The sequence below is a fragment of the Ruditapes philippinarum genome, unplaced genomic scaffold, assembly GCF_026571515.1.
Source record: "Ruditapes philippinarum isolate M1 unplaced genomic scaffold, ASM2657151v2 ctg3_1_1_1_1, whole genome shotgun sequence".
Classification (NCBI taxonomy): domain Eukaryota; kingdom Metazoa; phylum Mollusca; class Bivalvia; order Venerida; family Veneridae; genus Ruditapes; species Ruditapes philippinarum.
Window position 1 is genome coordinate 581,339 of NW_026858508.1, and position 20,174 is coordinate 601,512.

The 20,174-nt window shown below is 31.9% G+C and overlaps 1 protein-coding gene across 1 annotated transcript; it reads right to left on the minus strand.

Moving 5' to 3' along the window:
• Nucleotides 1-7,145: 7,145 nt before the first annotated feature.
• Nucleotides 7,146-15,105, minus strand: LOC132753431 (tetraspanin-15-like). The gene is made up of 8 exons (XM_060743907.1): nt 14,945-15,105; nt 12,201-12,386; nt 11,542-11,616; nt 10,970-11,065; nt 9,937-10,053; nt 9,281-9,331; nt 7,919-8,029; nt 7,146-7,338 (listed from the first exon to the last, which is right to left on the minus strand). The coding sequence occupies exons 1-8, from the start codon at nt 15,083-15,085 to the stop codon at nt 7,261-7,263; spliced, it is 855 nt and encodes a 284-aa protein (XP_060599890.1). The 5' UTR covers nt 15,086-15,105; the 3' UTR covers nt 7,146-7,260.
• Nucleotides 15,106-20,174: the final 5,069 nt, after the last annotated feature.

Genomic DNA, 20,174 nt, shown 5'->3' on the forward strand with positions numbered 1-20,174 from the left:
ATATACATAAAGGGAAAAACAATGCCCCCTGGGGCGGGGCCAATTTTGACCCCAGGGCTTTTATTTGAACAAACTTGGTAGACACCCACTAGAAGATGTTTCATGCTTAAAAGCTAAGCTTTAGCTATATGGGTTTTTTTAAAAGAAGATTTTTAAGTTTTTACTATATACAAATAAGGAAAATCACGGGGCCAAATTTGAACAAACTTTGTAGACACTGACTAGATGATGTTTCATGCTCTAGCTCTTTCGATTTTCTAAAAGAAGATATTTTAAGTTTTTTCTTTCAGTTGCCATCGCAACCAGAGTTCTGCTTGGAATTAAATTCTTTGAACAATTTTTTAAGTTGACTACCAAAAGGGTGGATGAAATTGGCTTAGCAGTTTATTTTATATATAATTCTAGAGGCCAGTACCTTGATAAACTGATTAACTTTAGATAAGGGATGACTCATGTAAATTGTTTTTGTTGGGTTTTACATTTCACCTAAACATTATAGGTCATATGGCGACTTTCCACCTTTATTGGTGGAGGAAGACCTTGGATGTTTCAGACACAAATACTTGCAACTGAGTAAGAGTATGATGCACGTAAATTAGCAAGGGTTTTTTGCCAGTCTGCCCAAGTGACATTAAGGACCTTTTCTGGAGTTTTCATATAGACATATAGGCAAAATTAAAACTGTTCAATAGAATTTCTTTAAACTTGGCATGTTGTTAGTATATGATAACAGAAACACTTTAAGCAAAAAAAAATTGGGGTCACACGTTTTTGAGTTATGTGCCCTTGAATTGGACTTTTTTGTTGAATTCAAGGGAAGATAAATTACAATGAAGGGAATTAATACACTTTTCTTCTTATTTTCATAAAGCTTACCTTCGTTTTAGTTGATATGCAAAATTTCAAGAACAAATTTATAGTGGGTAGTTTTTATTCCCACTTCTTTTAACCTGTGCATTTTTTCTTAAAAAATGGCTTATTTTTTAAGAATTTAAAGTACCTTTATTTTCATTGAAAATAATTAATGGAAACCATGTAAGGAATTGCATATTATTATGTATTGTACTCAACAAGAAATAGAAAAACATAATCCAGAAGTAAAAACAAGAATTCATTTAAGTTTGTATAAGTTATCTGCCCTTGAAATGACCTCAAATAAGTAGAAAAGTCTGATTCAGGGGCAGATAACTCAAAAACAAGAACGGTGACCCCAATTTTTTTTCACTTAAAATGTTTCTGTTATCATATTCTAACAACATGCCAAGTTTAAAGAAATTCTATTGAAAATTTTAATTTTGCCTATATGTCTATATGAAAACTCCAGAAAAGGTCCTTAGGGTTTCATCTTGATAAACCTAAAATTGACAATGGACAGTTCTAAAATTGAAAGCTGGACAAGTACATTTAAGAAATTCAGCAGGTTAAACTTTTTAAAATCTAATTTGTACAGAAACATATCCTAAGACATCTGTAGTGACTGATACTGACAATGCATAACATGCTAGGAAGAGGGCTATCTAAACTTGTGCTTATCTCTAGACATTATTAGGAGAAGGTTTCATAAATAACAAAATAAGGTATTGAATTATCGTGGGTTTATTTTTTTTGTGACTTTGATCATAGTTTCACAGTGAGGTAGAGTGAGACAACAAAGTTAGACTAGAAACTAAACTAATCTTTGGAATAAAAGAGTAACACTAAAGTTTGAACGAAAGCAGCATTCTATAAGTTCGTAAATATCTTGAATGATTGAAAAACAGTCAAATTCAAAAACTCTCTAAATAAATACAATAATACAGATATATACATAAAGTAAATGGAAACTCCTAAAAATTTCAATATATATTTGTAAATGCTATATTCTTTTTGATCACAAGAAACTACAAATCCTGGCTAATTATAAAACTGAATTTTTACTTATCTTGCACTTTGTAAGGTTTACTTTGGTATAACTTGAGTATTCTAAATTTTTAAAACTATTCAACAGGTGTAAACCAGACAAGATTTATTACCTACAGAATGCTGCAATCTTTACTATAACAAAACTACAAGTAAAACAGTGAAAATATATAAATCTATCTACATTAGATTTCATTAACCCTTACTTACTAATACAGTGACAACCGATTCTTTACCCTTTGGACCAGCGCAGACCAAGACCGGCAGGCTGATCATGGTCCGCCTTGTTTGCTGCTCAGTCTGAACATATTTTGAAAATTTCCGTAAATACGATGAATGAGTTTGCCCAGATTTAAGGATGGATTCAGTCCATTCAAGATATTTAGCATGATCAGGGTTAATGCAGTAGGGAATGCCTTCGTCAACTTGTGAATTGGTTTTCTGTTTTCTAACTCTTTATCTTCTTGTCTCCTACATCTTGTCACCTACATGAAACTAGTAAACAAGTATTTCTTAACCCCATCTATTAAAACTAGACAGAACATTTTGTTAAAGGACAAGATAAAAATCTAAATTCATGTTCCAATATAAAATGTGTAGGTAAAATTGGTGCTACCCAATAAATGGAATCATGTGTTAATATAATTAAAGTGTGTAAAAACATGTGTGTGTTGTTTTTTATACTACATTTTGACGTAACATATACATAAAGTATAAAAAATAAAAAAAAAACCCAAACAAATTATTAAAACATCCAAACAAAAAAAAATAATAAAAAAATTAAGAGAAGATTTTTGTGAATGTATCGAAGTTTGACAAAATATAACATAATAACAAAATGAAAATAAGCAAAAATAAGCTTAAATGAAAATTATGACAAATGGAAAAATATGGTGATATGTACATTGTATATTAAAATGTCTGGAAACATCAAAAGTACAAACAGGTTTATCTTTCTTATATAATAATGGAAATAATAAATTACATCCTAAAATTTAACATAATATCGTACATAATGAGAGCTGTTGTAACTTTTCTTTGTTTTAAGTGAGTTAACATTACATACTTCACTAACTACTGTCATCAAACAACATTTAAAGGGACATCACTCTGTTCTTCATAAAATAATTAGACTAATATTTCAAAATTGGCTTCATTCTATAATAGAACAAGATCTTATATTTAAAGTATTTTAATGGTTTTGTGATATAATAATGTATACTAGTTCATGTAATTTTTATAATCCATTCACATGGTTAATTATAAATCAATGACATTTTGATTGTTTCCCTTGTTGCATGTATATTTAATTTATAATTCACTTTTTCAGTTCAAAAATGTTTCATACAGTAAAGTTATACTGTAGTAAAGCTAAATATAACTCATCTGACAGATGTAATTTCATGGACAAAGGCATGTATACGAATTACCATTTTCTACAAACTAACATGTGTAGTTCTGTAAAAATAAAGAATCTATAAATACAGCATCACTGTGGTCAATTTATTAAATTCCTTTCCTCCTAAATACTTGATTTGTTTTGAAGCACCATGAACATGTTATATGGTTAATTTTAGGAAAAAAATATTAAAAAAACAAACAAAAACAATTAAAAAGACAACCTACAAAACAAAACAAAAATTGAGAAATATTATTAGGTCCAGCTATTAACTTTCACAAAATATGCAACAATATTGCACTGGAAAATAGAAAAACAACAAAATTGAAACACAACTAAAAATTACAGTTTACACAACCATGAAATCATTATTATTTGTTAGAAACATACTCTTTAGGTAAAGTTACATCTTGACAAAACTAGAATTTTCTTTTATTAAAATTTACTTATAAATGCAATGAATATACAATGTATTCCCCATTTTATTATAGTGATATCTGCAGCCCGGTTAAAAGAAATGCTAACAAGCAAAAAAGAGTCTGTTGTACAAGATTTCATAGTACATGATTCCATAAAATATGATTTCATTGTACATGATTCCATAGTACATGATACCACAGTACAAGATTCAATAGAACATGATTCCACTATACATGATTCCATAGTACATGACTCCATAGTACATGATTTCACATTACATGATTCAATAGAACATGATTCCACTGTACATGATTCCATAGTACATGATTCCATAGAATATGACTCCAAAGTACATGATTCGATTGTACATGATTTCAAAGAACATGATTCCATTGTGCATGTGTCAAGACTAGATTATGTGATACACTGGCAAGCAAGAAAAAAAGAGACAACACAGAGTGAGTACAAGGTGAAAATACAAAATTTAACATCATAACTAATATAACTCCATATAAAACATATATTCTATGTAAATAAATAATCTTCAACAACTTTTTTGATATTTAATATTCAGTTACCTGAGAAATGGTAACAGTGCCATTATACATGTAGCAAGGTTTCAAGATAAATATTTGAGTATGTAATGTTTAGGCACAAGTACATGTATATAATGTTTATATAATTTTTATTTATTAACAAAATACCATGGCAATATCATGGCATATAAAAATCAATAGAGATCTGTTCAACGCTTTTCTGAACTTAAAAAGGTTTTTGAAAATTTACAAATGTAAGATATATGCTATGTTTGCCAATGAGTAAAAAATTGTGAATTTATAAAGAAAAAAACACTAGTTAAACATCTAATACTATTAAGTTAGTGTCATAAATCTGACACCATTTGGTGTCATAAATCTAGTCAATTAAGTTAGTGTCATAGATCTGATACCATTAAGCTAGTGTCAGAAATCTGATACCTTAATATTAACATAATGTCATAAATCTGATACCATTAAGTCAGTGTAATCAATCTGATACCTTTAAGTCGGTGTCATAATTGAGAAAATGTGAGACACAATGAGTTGGTAAATCTACAGAATCCTAACATTTGACTGCCAGTACATAAACTATCATCAAACAGTTTCAACAACAAATACAAATACACTAAAATAAACTTCCCTTATATTCATCAATATTAAAAGTCTTAAGACATTGACTTTTCAAACTTTACAAAATTAAGTACAGGTAAAGATATCATATGGCTAAATATTAGCATACTTTATTATTTCAATATCTTAGAATCTGAAAAATGTTATATTAGTTGATCAAGTAAGACTTTAAACACTGATGAATATAGGGGCTTAGAACACAATATTATGCATTGATTATGCGCTTTAAATGATAAATGAGACAACATTTCGTTTGTGTATATACAAATTGTAAGTCAATGGTCCATGAATAAAATGATTAGCAGCATGAACAATGGGTTAACCGGTTACTTTTTTTAACACACTTTGGTACTTAAGCAACTTATGTTAAAACAAGTTAAAATATGTACATGTCTTTAAAAAAATCTGTACCACTATCTCATAATAAGTAATCAGGTCTTGAAAATGTATTGTAAACAGCAGTAACTCAATTAACTCATGATTATAATTATATTTTAATAATCTCTCTTTTTTTGGGAGGGGTTGGCTTAGCTTATAAGTCACATCAACACTGTTAGGGGTCACATGACAACATTCAATCCTAATTGATGTAAATTTACTTCAGATGCCCCTTTCATAAGCAAACTGGATTGATTTTAATTACGTTGGTGAGGGGCAAATGAATCGAAGCCATAGACATTAACCAATCAGCCACATAGGCCCGAATTGTTGTGTGCCAATAAGGAATCAAAAAGTTGATTTGTACCCTAAAAATGACCTTTAACCTTCCACCTTAAATCTAATTAAAGTAATGGAAAAAGTAGTTTTATTTTACAAAATGTGGTATAAAAACTGAGAATTTATACAACTGTATAACTGTTCCTCACAAAATAAAACCTATATGAAATTCTATCCCTGTATACAAACTATAAACTGTAACAAAAACACCATCTTCAAACATACCTATTGTCTACAAGTGGTGGTTACTAATGAAACATATAATGCATGTGTTGCTACAAAAAGAAACATTTACATAATAAACACTGTTTCTAGTAAAGTAATGACAACTAATCACATGTCATGAAAATATACATGTATATATAAATCAATAATCTTTTTTTTTGTGCGAGTTGAGCTGTACATGAATAAATTCTTTAAATCAATGCATTCATATTCCAATAGAAAGGAAGTTGCCGACTTTGTATTTATAATGAATATGAAGAATATTTGCAAAATGTGTTTAAAAAAAGTGGATTTCTTAACTCTATATAAAAACAAATAATAACTTCTTTATAAAATTTTATATAAATTATGCATTTTAAAATCTTAAAACTGCATGCCTCCAGATGAGCCACAGAATAAAAAATCAAATTTAAGATAAAAGTTAAGAAAAGTAAAGTGATTTAAAAGATTCAAGAAAAAATTTACATGTTATGTGCAATTAATGACTGATCTTGCAGTATTTATCACCATATTTCTACTGTGTGACTAACCAAGTAAGGACTATCTTTGCATATTTTTACGTCGTTATGATTGTAAGTACCTTTTGCAATGCGTAAATCGCTTCCCATGTTCACTTCACAATATTTAACTTGTAAATACATTTTCAAAATTTGCATGAAAATAAGCATTACTAAGGAGGCATGCTGCTTTAAAAAGGAATGAATTTCTTAACTGTTTAGAAAAACAACAAACAATCCACATAACAAAACAATGAAACAGTATTTCTATATTGCACATGTTTATATTAAAAAAGCATGAATATTTGGTTATAAATGCAATGGATGATCTTTTGCAATTCAAAAATTGCTAGATAAAAACAAAGATTAAATGAATATAAAAAGAAAATATCAATTACTAACAACTAACCTATTACCATAATGTTAAATGAAGTCAAAGTTGTCAATTACAACAGCCAAGAATTTGACGGCTGATTAGGTACAAAAAAGTCAAGATTAAAATCTTCTGTATCAGTCTGTGATAAAGAAAAAAAACAAACTATATATATTCTACACCCTTCAGAATTACTGACGGACTACATAATTTACAACACAATCAAATCTATATAAATACTGTGTGAATTTCTTAAAAAAGTTAAACTACAAAAAATAAACTGTAAGAATCCTACACCTATATGCATGCCTTCTAATCACATGAATAGCTAAGCAACCCGAGCTGTCAAATTTAACATTAGTGACACAGAAAATAGGTATAATCTTCTGCTTTATAGCTGCAATCACCTTCAGTTAGCATGTTTTTGAAACCCCCCCCCATCCCTCCTCTTATCTTGTTGTTTCGAAGGTTGTATAAATTTTGGCAATATTAATTCAGCTGTAAATGTGCTGATCTGATTCAGGATAGCTGTTGTAATCTTGCTGATGACCACTTCACTCTTCACATGCCTACTCGATACCACATCTTCATCTCTCTAACTTGACGTATGAAAAAATATGCCAGCAAAATACCAACAATCTGTAAATACACATTTCATCCTTAATTTCAAAATTATGTCTATAATCAGTAAAACTGCCAATAATGATTGAAGAAAATGCAGTTGATATTCCTTTTAAACAATTAGATAAGAAAATGTAATTTAAATTTGTCCACTTATAAGTCTGCTTGTACATACACTAAGTATATTTTGCCAAGTTCTGTTTTATAAAGATTATATAAACATCAACATGATTTGAAGATATAAGTTTTCTAAATAAATCTCTCATGTGACAATAGAGGATGTTCACCAAACTTATTGGGAACTCATTCATTTGTTGCGTTTTTAACTCACACAGGCACTATGAAGCTCATATGGGGTCTTTCCAGCTTTACTGGTGAAAGAAGACCTCTAGTGCTCTACATTGAATTGTTATTTATAGGGAACTAATGACAAATGGATTTGCTTTTAGACAGGTCAAACCATGAACATACTTCATTCTGTCATACAAAAATTCACACATTTCAAATAAACTGGAGAGCTAAAAAATAAGTGTATTATTCAATTCATTAGTGATTTACAGTTTATAATTTACACATTTATGACAGTTTATAAGTTTACCTGTGGAATAGAAGATCCAAGTCCTACTATGCCCACCATATCAAGGTTCCAGCTGAGCCATGTTAGAAATACATCTGTACAACCCATTGTATTTATCTTGTCTACAGGCATCTGTATTTGTCAACAGTAAATAAACAGTTATTTTTCTAAGACAACCCACATTTTAACATGCAAAAAAACAAGTCCTAGAAGAGTTTTACTGACAATACTCTTTTAAAAAATAGAGTGACCATAACTCCAGAGAATTTCTGTTAAATCACAAGTATGATTTTAGGCACTGTGAAATAAAAGTTTGTATCTATAAGGTTATATATTCTGTTTATATCATTTAGGTATTTCTCCATTTTTATTTTGGTTTCTCAATAGCTTCATTCTTGCATGTATTGCCTTTTGTCTTAAGTATTCAGCTAACCGCCATGATTGCTCTTTCCAGATTTTAGAAGTAAAAAATTAAGCTCCACCTTTCCTATTATTTGCTAGGTAATTTGCTTACAAACAATATCAAAAACAAAATCATGTTCTTTTGGGTAAAGCAGGTCAACCAGTGACTATGTATTATCCCAGTGTAGCAATGGGATAGTCGGTCAGTACATTTGCATAAAAACTGTAAACACTGGAAAGGTCCATTATTTGGTCACTATGCATATATCTGTGGTTAACCAATTCCAACACAAAGAGAATCTCAGCTAAATCTCTATTTTTCTCTGGACAACTACATGTGTACAAATAATGCAACAGCAAGATCTTTTTACAACAATTAATACTTAAGAAGTGAAGAAAATATGGTAAAGCATTGAATGCTTTTGTTACATTTTAACCTTCCTATGCTCTATAATGATTTGTCCTGTTTTGAATTTGAAACTTGTTGCTATTGATATGTGGGATTTTAAGGGAAAATAGCATTTGGTTCATCCAAAAGTATAAAGTGTATGTCAGTTTGTACAGATATGAAGGCTGGCATAGACAAACCATTAACTAATATAATATTCAAACAGTTAAAGGCCCAGCAAGTCCCTAAAATGCTACCATTTTCATCTTTTATCAAAACCTTTTTATTGGTGTCTTGTTATAATTAAAAATTCTCATCGGTCATATAGCCGAGCCATCTTTTGCTCTTTGGCAATTAGTTTAATCATAGTGATTTAGTATTTTCTATGGAAGACAAAATACAACTTTTTTACCTTTTGCTACCTTTATGACACATTACTGGATACAGTGCCACTTTCTTCAGTTGTTTAGCATTTCAATTATTTAAACATTATTAAACACATTGAAAGAATAGCAACAAAAAATTGATACATGAGGCAGACTGTGCCTTTAATTAAAAATATAGGTGATGATAAATCAGTGTTTTGCACTTACAGTTGAGTTATATCTGGTTCCATATCCACATTTCACTTTAAATCCACCTTCCTACAATTGAAATATTCCATATATTAAAACACAATATGTGACTGAACAATAGATCTTGCCTTTTTAACAAGTTAAGTTTATTACCTAATATTAAAGTTAAAGTACATCTGTTGTGAGCTATTAAATATGGAATATCATAATTATGTTATAGTCAAAATCACATGTTAAAAACTTTATTTTCGGAACTGACACAAAACTTACAGAAAACATATAATAACTAAATAACAATTAATCTTGCATGTTATTTATACATTCAATAACAAATGTTACATTGTATATGACTGAAATAGTATAAAACCGGTTCTTTATGCTATTTATCAATCAACAAACCGGTTCTTTATGCTATTTATCAATCAAATATATATTTATTTCTGTCAATGAATCACCATATTACAAATCAAGGGCACTATTATTTTACATTTTTCCAACATGGAAAAAAGATCAAGGTCTTAATACTTGATTATTGCACCTAAAACTTAGTACCTACTTTAAACCTGGACATTTTCATTTTTCACATTGATGACTTTCTAAAGAAATGAATTAGTGCTATAAAAAAAACAAAAACAAAAAACAACAAGATATCTATATAAAAGAAATACAATTACCCGAGGTTTTTTACAACATGACCAAGGTACTCCGCATTGTTGAGGTAAAGTAGAGCTGCAGGTGAACTGCGAGTTGTTATCATAATCCATGTACGAATCAAATCCACAACAATGAAACTGAAAATATATAACATGCTATGATAACCAAACTACAAGAAAAACTTGATGGCCCTGTATTCCTCATGCGAGTTTAAATTAAATAGAATTTGCAAATTTTCAGATAGAGAGGTACAGATAGAGAAATACAAAATAACCCTTTAAAGACCATGTTCTCTTTTACACTTTAACTGTACTTCATTTGAGCCGCGCCATGACAAAACGAACACAGTGTGCATGCGACTAGCATGGATTCAGACCAGCCTGCGCATCCGCGCAGTCTGATCAGGATCCATGCTGTTCGCTGTCAGTTTCTCTACTTGTTAAAAGGTTTGAAAGTGAACAGCATGGATCATGATCAGAATGCACGGATGTGCAGGCTGGTCTGGATCCATGCTGGTCGAATACGCATGTTGGTTTTGTCATGGCGCGGCTCATTTGTTTTTTTTATGCATCTAAATTATATGAATAATAATTTATGTTTGCATATCTGATATGAAATTTATGATCAATTATTACAAATACTTTTGACTCATTAATTAACTTCAAATTAACCCCACCCCCCTGCAGAATTTCTTAAAAAGACTCTCCAACATTCCATTTTAGGGACCATCAATTACTAATTTTGGGAGTATCAAGATGATAATTTAAATGTAGTAAGCCAAAAATATAGAGCCTGGATACCAGTGGTATGACTACATGAATAAACAGGCTGGCCTGATTCTATACATGTGGAGAAAAAAACAGGCTGCCCTAATTGTGGCAAAAGAACAGGCTGGCCTGATTTTATACTGGTGGCAGAAACAGTTCTGACCAGTTTAGGGTAATACAAATGTAAAAGGAAAACCATCACAAGTTTTATGCTTTCATTTTTACTTTAAATTTATTAGTGTCATTGTGAGCAGATATGATATGACTGATATCATAAATTACTTACACCAACTTGGACATGATCTACAGCCATTCTGTAATACTGGTTCTGATGATACTCTTCAACAAGGAACATAAAATTGTTGCTCACTAAATCAGGGACCTACAACGATGAATTATAAATAAAATCAGCTGAATGTATATTGCACCAAACAAAAAATCATTTGTTTTTGTTAAAATGTCAATCATTTGTTGAATGAGCTATATCATGTTTGCAAAAATTATATATTTGTGGCGGCATGGCCGAGTGGTTAAGGCGTCAGACTAGTAAGCTAATGATAGCTAGTCGCATAGGTTCAAACCCTGTCAGGGGCAAGTCAGTGTTTCCTTGAGCAAGAAGCTTTACACTCATTGCTAAGTACTGGTTGGTTCCAGGAACGGATTCGAAAGTGTGTCTATAAGCTTATATCTTCCTACACAATCAAACTAAAAAAAATTCTATATAAACTAAAAATCATATACATTTTAGTTTGCATGAATTTAAAAGTTCCTATGAAAAGGTATGTTTTTCTCTTTTTGTAAGATTTAATACATGTAGATATAAACCATGGTTATATGATCATAAATTGATGCCTTTACCTTCTGTCTGTGTACAAATGCTAACACGCCAATAGCAATTTGAGTGAAGAATGCAAGCACTGTAACCACCAGAAACTGAAATATATATCTCAATGTAAAATGTACATACAAGCATGTAATAAAATATCTTTTACGACTCATTAATTAGAAAAAACTAATTCAAAAGGAATTGACGGCTATAGAATAGACATGATTTTCATTATTAACAGATTGGCAATACATATTATCTGTTGAAATGCTATTAAAATTGATTGTTTTTTTAGCCTGTAGATTAAAATATCCTCCTTGACCCTTGGCCAATTCAGGGGTTTTCGTTATGACATCTTTTGCCTCAGATCAAAATGCAAACCTTGTATAGATGAATGAGTTTATACAATAAATTATTAACAATTAACCTACAGAATTAGTGTATTGAATTTGTCCTCCTTCAATACTCAACTACAGAAACAGAGCTACCAACAGTATAAAGCATGGTCCGACTGCACAGACTCTATACTGGTGGCAAACCAGGCAATTCACTTTCTGTTCCAGCCGATGAAGCACACCAGCCGTTGAGGCAAATGGAAAAGAACAGAAATTGTATGCACAACCGCTCTTACATATGTACAATATTCAATTACACATAGAAAGGTTTATAACATACATTAATTTGCACTTACTGTTTTAAGGAGACAGCTATTCTCTCTGACTGTGCCGGCTACACCGATTAATGAGTTAATCATGATAACAAAACCCACTGACATAAGCATGAGAGCTGGTATAAACAGCACCTTGTTAACAGACTCATAATCCTTGTTCTGTAACTCTATCCAAGCTCCTACCAGCAATAAACCTGCTCCAATTACCTGAAATGTTACATACATAAAAAATTGTTACAAATTTCATACTTTTTTTTTGCATTAAAAAAAATGAAAACTGAAATATTTTGCTTGGTCTATTCTAATGTTTTAAATTGTTGAGAAAAATGATCCATCTTCCCATGAACATACATGTAACTGTTTGAGGTATCTATACACCTTGCCCATTTATATTACGTCCCATTAATCAGCAGTCAACTATATTTGCTGGTTATATCTAGAGCATGTACCCACTTTGAATTTTAAAATCAGTCATTTGAAAAGTGCCAAGTCTTAGTAGAGCTGTCATCGACATCGAAAATATCGATGTATCGTTGATATTTTTTTGTCGATCAATAATCGATACACATTTTAAAAAATCGATACTTTTGACTTATAAATTAAATCTCTAGAAATTATATAAATTCACCCAAAATATATGCAGAAACAATTATTTATATCAAATGTGATGCTTTTGTTATGTAGTGGAATTATTTCATAGCAATGGTGACAAAAAATATTGTCTAGAAAAAATCATGCAGTGGACAAGACACTGTACAGAACAGGTTTTTGACTGAAATCATTGAAACAGGTATGAAAATGAATGACAGACAAGTGAGTATAGGATATTATCGATATATCGGTGTATCGTTGATTTTAGTTACTTGATATCGATATATCGTTGATATGCTTTGGACTGAATCAATGACAGCTCTAAGTCTTAGTCTCTATCACATATCTGCTAAGCCAGGGCATAAACACACATTGTGGTTACGAATTTGCCTTGGTCAATAAGGTTAAAAAGTAGCGTGGCACAGTTAAAAAGAAAAAAAAAAGAAGAAGAATTTAGTGAGCGTTCGGGCTTGTACTGCTAGTCAAAAAGTGTAGCTGTATGCTAGACTCATATAGATAGCCTATACATATTGTACACTACAGACTACCTATACTGCATGTTTATAGTAGATCTAAATAATAAAAAGCAATACAATATGCAAACTTGTGTTTTACTGAATATCATGAAATTAGTAATTTTTGGCAGTTGAAGCTGAGTTGATTGGCAACTTATTTTATGAAAATACTAGGCCTAATTAATAAATTTTGAACATTATTAAAACCATAAAACATTGTTATTTTTATGGACTGATGTATAATGAATTGTATTCATAAAAAGGGAAATTTCAACTTAAGTTTACACTGCTGAAGTCAATAGCATACCCTGAAAGCTGATAAAATCTGCATTTGCCAGATTAAGTAAATTGCCATGGCTTAAGTTATTTTGGTAACTTCAACTTTACTGTACGGTACCAAAAAGTGTTTAAAATTATCTAAAGATGATTTTATAGATCTTATTTACTGGTCGGGGACCATCAACCGGACACTTTTTGAACATTTTTCCATACAAATTTCATAATTTCAAACCTAGAGACCTAAAAATTCTAAACAGTACAGCTAGGACTTCTCCCAACTAACAAACTAGTTTGTTTATTTCTGATTTTATTGACACTTATATTTGAGGCTCGTCAAGGAGGGTATCAAAATGACCTAAATTGTCTACACTACAGTACCACATGTCCGGACAGATATGTACATGACGTGATTTAAATCAGATAAAAGCTTGGGTGTTTTAATTTTTGATTTTTAACATGATATACAATATCTTAGCAACAAATGCTGAAATTTTGGATATTCTATTGTTTACTCTGCAAATGATTATAGCTGGTATATGAGGTCAGGCATGGCTTTCTTTGCACCCAAATTTTCAACGTCAACTTTTTTGAAATAGACATTGAAATATTACCATTTACGGAGGTTGAAATGAATTTATTTACTTAATTATAGAAGAAACATGCATTTCTTGTTGATAAAAAAGTGACTGACAACCAATGAACAAAGAAAATACTAAATCAAGCATTTTCGGGGCCGTCCGGGTTTGGTGGTTGTCCGGTTTTGGTGGTCCCGAACCAGTATAGATCTTTATATTTCATCATAATTTTACCATAAAACAGTGTGTATAATTATTAATTTTGAACAACTGAACATTGGTTATTCATGGTCAGGCTCTATTTGGTGTAATGTGTATTGAACATAAATTACGACATTCATTATCATAATTTATTTGAATACGAAATTATGGCTATATCCTGGATTAGACCCCGGGGTCTAAACCAGGAGTATACATATGGTTCATTCCGTTTTCTTTAGTGTTTTATGTACAAGTTTTAGACCTGAAAAATACATAGGAGTCTAATCCAGGAGATTGCCGAAATTATGACAATATAAGTTGAGGGCATATAATATCGTGCCATTTATTAGTGGGTCGAGATGACCAGTGGGCGAGATTGTTGTGGGCCGAGCTGACCCAGATTAGTATTAACCATGTTGACAATACTCATACAAATTGGTTATAGAGTTAATTATATCCAATCGTTATAACAACGAACAACAATGACACAATTAAAATTCACTTCAAAATTATGTAATACAATAACATCGAAAATCAAAACAAACTGACTGACAAAAAAAGATCTGATCATTTCAATTTTGTGAATCTACGGCATTTTACTTACCACGAAAAAACATGAGTGCAAAAACAAGAAAAGTTTGTTGCAGCTGTATGATGTGCAAGCACAAAGCGGTCTTTTTGGGTGCACAGAATTTGTATTATGATTGTTTTTAAGCATTCTATCACCATCAAACTCGACCGCCATCTTGGCAGCTTTGTTCGGGAAAATCCGAATAATCGCCGTAATTAGATATCGGTTATTTCCGTTTGCGTCGTCGTTGTTGTACGGAAAATAAAAGCCACGCCCACCAAGGCAACTCAATTGAATGTAACGATGTCTTTTTCCTATTCAATTTGAGCTCTACAAACCTCTCAAAAGGAACCAAGTGTCTATGGTAAGCACGAGACTTATCACGATGGATTTTTAAAGGATATGGATATACTCAGGGTCTTTCAATTAAAAAGACCCTGATATACATGTATACTGTGCTTGTAGTCAAAATATATTGAGTGCCAAAGCTTGATTCTGAGCTATTTTCGTTCTGGGACAGAATCTCGCTTTTGTAGAGGCGAGATATTGCCCAGACACGAAAATAGCACAATCTCTCGTCGCGGAGTACAATTAGTTGGACTAACTGTGCCCTGGAACATACGATACGTTATAGTACATCCCAGCTGTGCCTGGTTTTCATTTGCCTTCCCACATACTTATATAGATTTACATTTTCATTAGCTGCAGATGTTGTGAGGACATACATCAGTCTTATAATCTTAGTATAAAATATAAAAATACTGAATAAACCCACCGTGCATATCCAGTTACACCGGAATGTGCAATTATCGTAAAAGTAACACCGAATATGTGCAACGCATTGCACAGTAAGTAAACAAACCAAAATATTTTATTCTCAATCAAATTTAAAGAAATGAATTAGCGCATACGGCTGCTACGACATTATACTTTAACCAGCATTACAATTTTGTTCAGGAATTTATATGTTCATTCGTGAGAAAAAGAACCTGATTACTGTTTTGAATGTGACTTTTGTGTTTCGTCATATAAATATGTACATTTAACACATTTTTAAAACTTTATTTATTTCATATTCTGTATACCTAAGACATTTGTCAACTTAAAAATGTCGTATAACAACAGAAGGAAGCTGTTAAAGAAGGATTTAGCAACTTTTAATGAGATAACCGCCGTTAATTCAGTGTTTCATTAACGAATTCGGCGTTACCTTGTAAAAATGGTTTCAATTAAGTTTTATCTACTAAATAAAGTGTAATATGACACGAGTAGATTGGAAAATGTCTCAGGTACACCGAATATAACAAATCATAAAGTAATATGTACGTTATTGTATTTAAAGATATCAACGAAACTAAAAATCAATACGCTAGTCAGGTCGTCATTTTTACGAATGATTTTGAAATATAAACATTTTCATGGAAATATAAATATGCGCCGTATGCGCTAACTCATTACTTCCAGTTTGGTTTACAATAAAAATTATTGGTCCATTTACTTATCGCTGTGCTCGTTTTAGCCACTAAATTGCACAATTCTGCGTTACTTTTTCACAATTCCAGCGTTATTTGCACATTCCTGCGTTACTGGATATACACGGTGAAACCTCTATTTAATTATTTAGATATTTTAACTTTACAAAATATACGAGTCGTACCTTAGGCGGTTTAATTTACAAATGTATAATTCCCCGCAGGGTATTGGAACGCGTTTAACTTTTGAGGCATGGAGGAGCACGTGACCTGTTTTCGGTACATGGAGGAGCATGTGATCTGTAAACCGTACATGATTGGTCGAAAACCTGGCTAAATACCGTTTGCCGGTACGTTACGGATAATCCTCTTGGGAATAAGTCAGAATTACACCTACTCTAATGAACAAAAAACTATTACGTGATATTTTTAATTTTCTATAATTATGTTACCGTTTAAGGTGAAAAAACCTGAATGATGTGTTTGAAAATTATCAATGTTTCTTTAATATGTATCTCAAAATGTTACAAACAATAAATTGTTTATACTGAAAATATACAAAATTAAAATATTCGTAGTGGCATCTGCCATAATAAATAGAGATTTTCTGCGAAAACTTGTGTGTTTGCTTTATTTTTTTTTTGCTCGGAATTATTCATAAAATGGTAGGCCTATTTAATCATTTTCAACGGTCACCAGTTTCCAAAGACCTTCTTCTATATTGATCGATTATTGTCAGCTATATTCCTGATACAAACGTTTATTTATCCCCCCCCACAAACAATGTTGCAAATAGTTAAATGAAATATATTTATATCATTAAAAATGTTCCCCGCAGGAAACCATATTTTACTTGTATTTTATGGCATGACACAATATGAAGGCCTATGTTTTTAGCAAAGACTCTGGTAACTTAGTAGGCATGTAAAGCGTTGTACTTTGAAAAGAATAGGGCAACCTGGTAAAATTGATTCCTGGACGGTGAATTTAACTTCCTTCTGTGGTGAATCATTGATTGATCATGAAATCCTTTTCAAGGTCATTCGCACTGTTCCGCTGCTTTGGCATGTACATATATTATCAGTTACTTGCGAAATTGAAGTCAACTAGTAATTTGCTTGACAGCCTTCCCGTCCTGAACGAGGCCGTGGCTGAACTGTGCTCTTGTGAATTCAAAGCGGCTTAGTGCCGTGATCCGGGTGGTAGACTACCATATAACAACCATCAACGCATTTAGACTCCCTGTCAAAGTCAGTACTTAGGTCAGGGCAAGTTAGTAGTACAGTAGATTTAACTATGAAGATGTAAATTTAGGTTATTCACATCTTCCAGACTTTTTGACTTTATTGTTCTAGATTAATATCTGGAAAAGGTAATCCATTGAAAGCATAAGAAATAGTAAAATTACATGAAAATTGCAGACTCGGTTTGATTGAGTCTATACAAGAGGGAAGTTTTCACGCGTCATGACGTCAAACCAATATGACGTCATTTCTAAACGCGAAGACAAAATGGCGCCAGCAATTTTATACACACTTATTCTTTTAAATTTATTTATAAATTATTCTTTTGAGTCCAGTATACTTGGAAGAGATACACTGAAGCGTATGAAGAGATCTACCGATGATATGCCACCACAGCTCTTAGAACCTTTTAAGGAAGCTGCGAGAAAAGAAATACAGGAATCCTATCATTCCTACGATCAAAACCCAATGTCACGTTTGAGCATGTCATGTAAAAACAAAGCATACAGAAAGATTTTATCAGATTTTCCTTTCGTCGAGATTCGTTGGAATACAATGGAGACAATCTATCGCTACAACCATCAAGAATGTCCGCAAGACTGACGACATTAACTATACAGAATCTGTTACCTGAGGACAGCGGTGTGTACCATTGTGTATTGAAGTTGAGCCCGTCTAAAGTTAGCATTACAGTTGCAGTGTTTTCAGTTGTGGTTGGAAACGAGACAAAAGCTATAAATAAAGGAGAATCTCTGGTAATAGATTGCCATGGGGAACGAGCTCGGCGTTCTATTTAAGCAGTCAAGAAGGGTATGGAAAGATCCAAAAGGATGGAACCATTTTGAAAAATCAGCAGCCGACAAAAGTAAAGACATAATCAAATCAGTAAATGAAAAAAACACCGGGGTATGGACATGTCAGGTTGAAGACCGGAGTACTGGCAAGATATGGAAAACAGCAAGAGTCAAAATAATCACTAAACCGGAACTAAAGGGCATTAGGAAACTAATGCATTATACAAAGAACCATAAAACTGAAACAATAATAGCAATGTTTGCTGGAACATTCATGCTAGTACTCATAATGAATTGTTTGACAAAAATAGTTGACATGAGACAGAAAAAAATCAAAGCTGAATTAGATGAGCTTCGAAAAATTCTTGGAATTAACAAAGAAAATTTGGAAGGGGACGGTATTCCGCTATTGTTAGAAACAGCAGAAACAAACAAAAGTGGATCTAATTCTAGTGGTGATGAAGAAAGTGATGACAGTTGATGAGAGTTGTGTGTGAGGTTGGAAAACTGACCATGGTTGGGATTTCTTCGTGAGAAAATCATTTAAAATTATGTGTTTAAGGAAACTAATCAGCATATACAATTCATATTAACGATATTTTTACATGTAGAATTGTTCTCTTTGATGTATTTACAAATATATCATTAGAATTGGCTAATTTCATCAAGTTTTAAGCATGATAATATAAATTTACACATTAATGTTAGTTTACTTGGCACTAAGCAATTTTATGCCGCATGTATTTAATCCAGGGAATGTTAAGTATCCCGGGTCAAAGGCAGAGGAATATATAGATAATAGGCATATAGATTTTGCGTTGCTCGTCCGACTCTTAATTCGTCCTTTCATCTCTCCGGGTCAACCCCTAATGGTTTATGAGATTTATTCCGTTCATAATCTTAGTAAAAAGGAGGAAACCACAAAAAAAGTAGATATAAACTATTTGTTTTCAAATGTGGTATATTTTGGTTAATGTAGATTATTAGATAAAGAAGAAAAAGCACAATAACCCGTAATTTTGTCACGTCCGAGAGCAAGGAATGGGTATAGACCTGCGTACAAGTTTGCATTATGACGGTCATTCCGCTTTCAAACCGTATAATTACTATTTATTGGCAGAAACATTGTTTATGGGGTGTATAGAAGTTTGCTTGATCAAAATAGATCAAAGAAATAACTTCATTACGTGAACTAAGTAGGAACATCTTTCTGTCTGTCTGTTTGTCTGTCTGTCTGTCTGTTCGTAGGTCACACTTTGATTAGAACATAACACTGGACAATTACTTAAGTTGTCATCCTTAGTTCTTATACATCATAACATACCATTGAGCAGTAGTGCAGTGCACATGAGCTGTAACATTTCACTTCATAGTTATTGAGTTAGTCCCCTTTTTTTATCTTTGCTCCTTTTTCCGAATTTAATGCTTGTTTGGACATTAACTTTTAAGCCATTTAAGTTGTAAGCCTTAACATTTCATATGTTGTTACAAGTACTAGTGCAGTGAATAAAAATACTAGTGCAGTGAATAGAAAATATTTCAAACTTTTTACTGAATGATTTCTTAGTTATCCACTTTAATTACTATTTTTTTTTACTTTCACCATGACTTTAAAAGTATTTAAGTATCGACGTTAAACTACGTCATTAACCTTTGTTCCCTCAGAAACAAATGAGCCGCGTCACGACAAAACCAGCATAATGGGTTTGCGACCAGCATGGATCCAGACCAGCCTGCGCATCCGCGCAGTCGG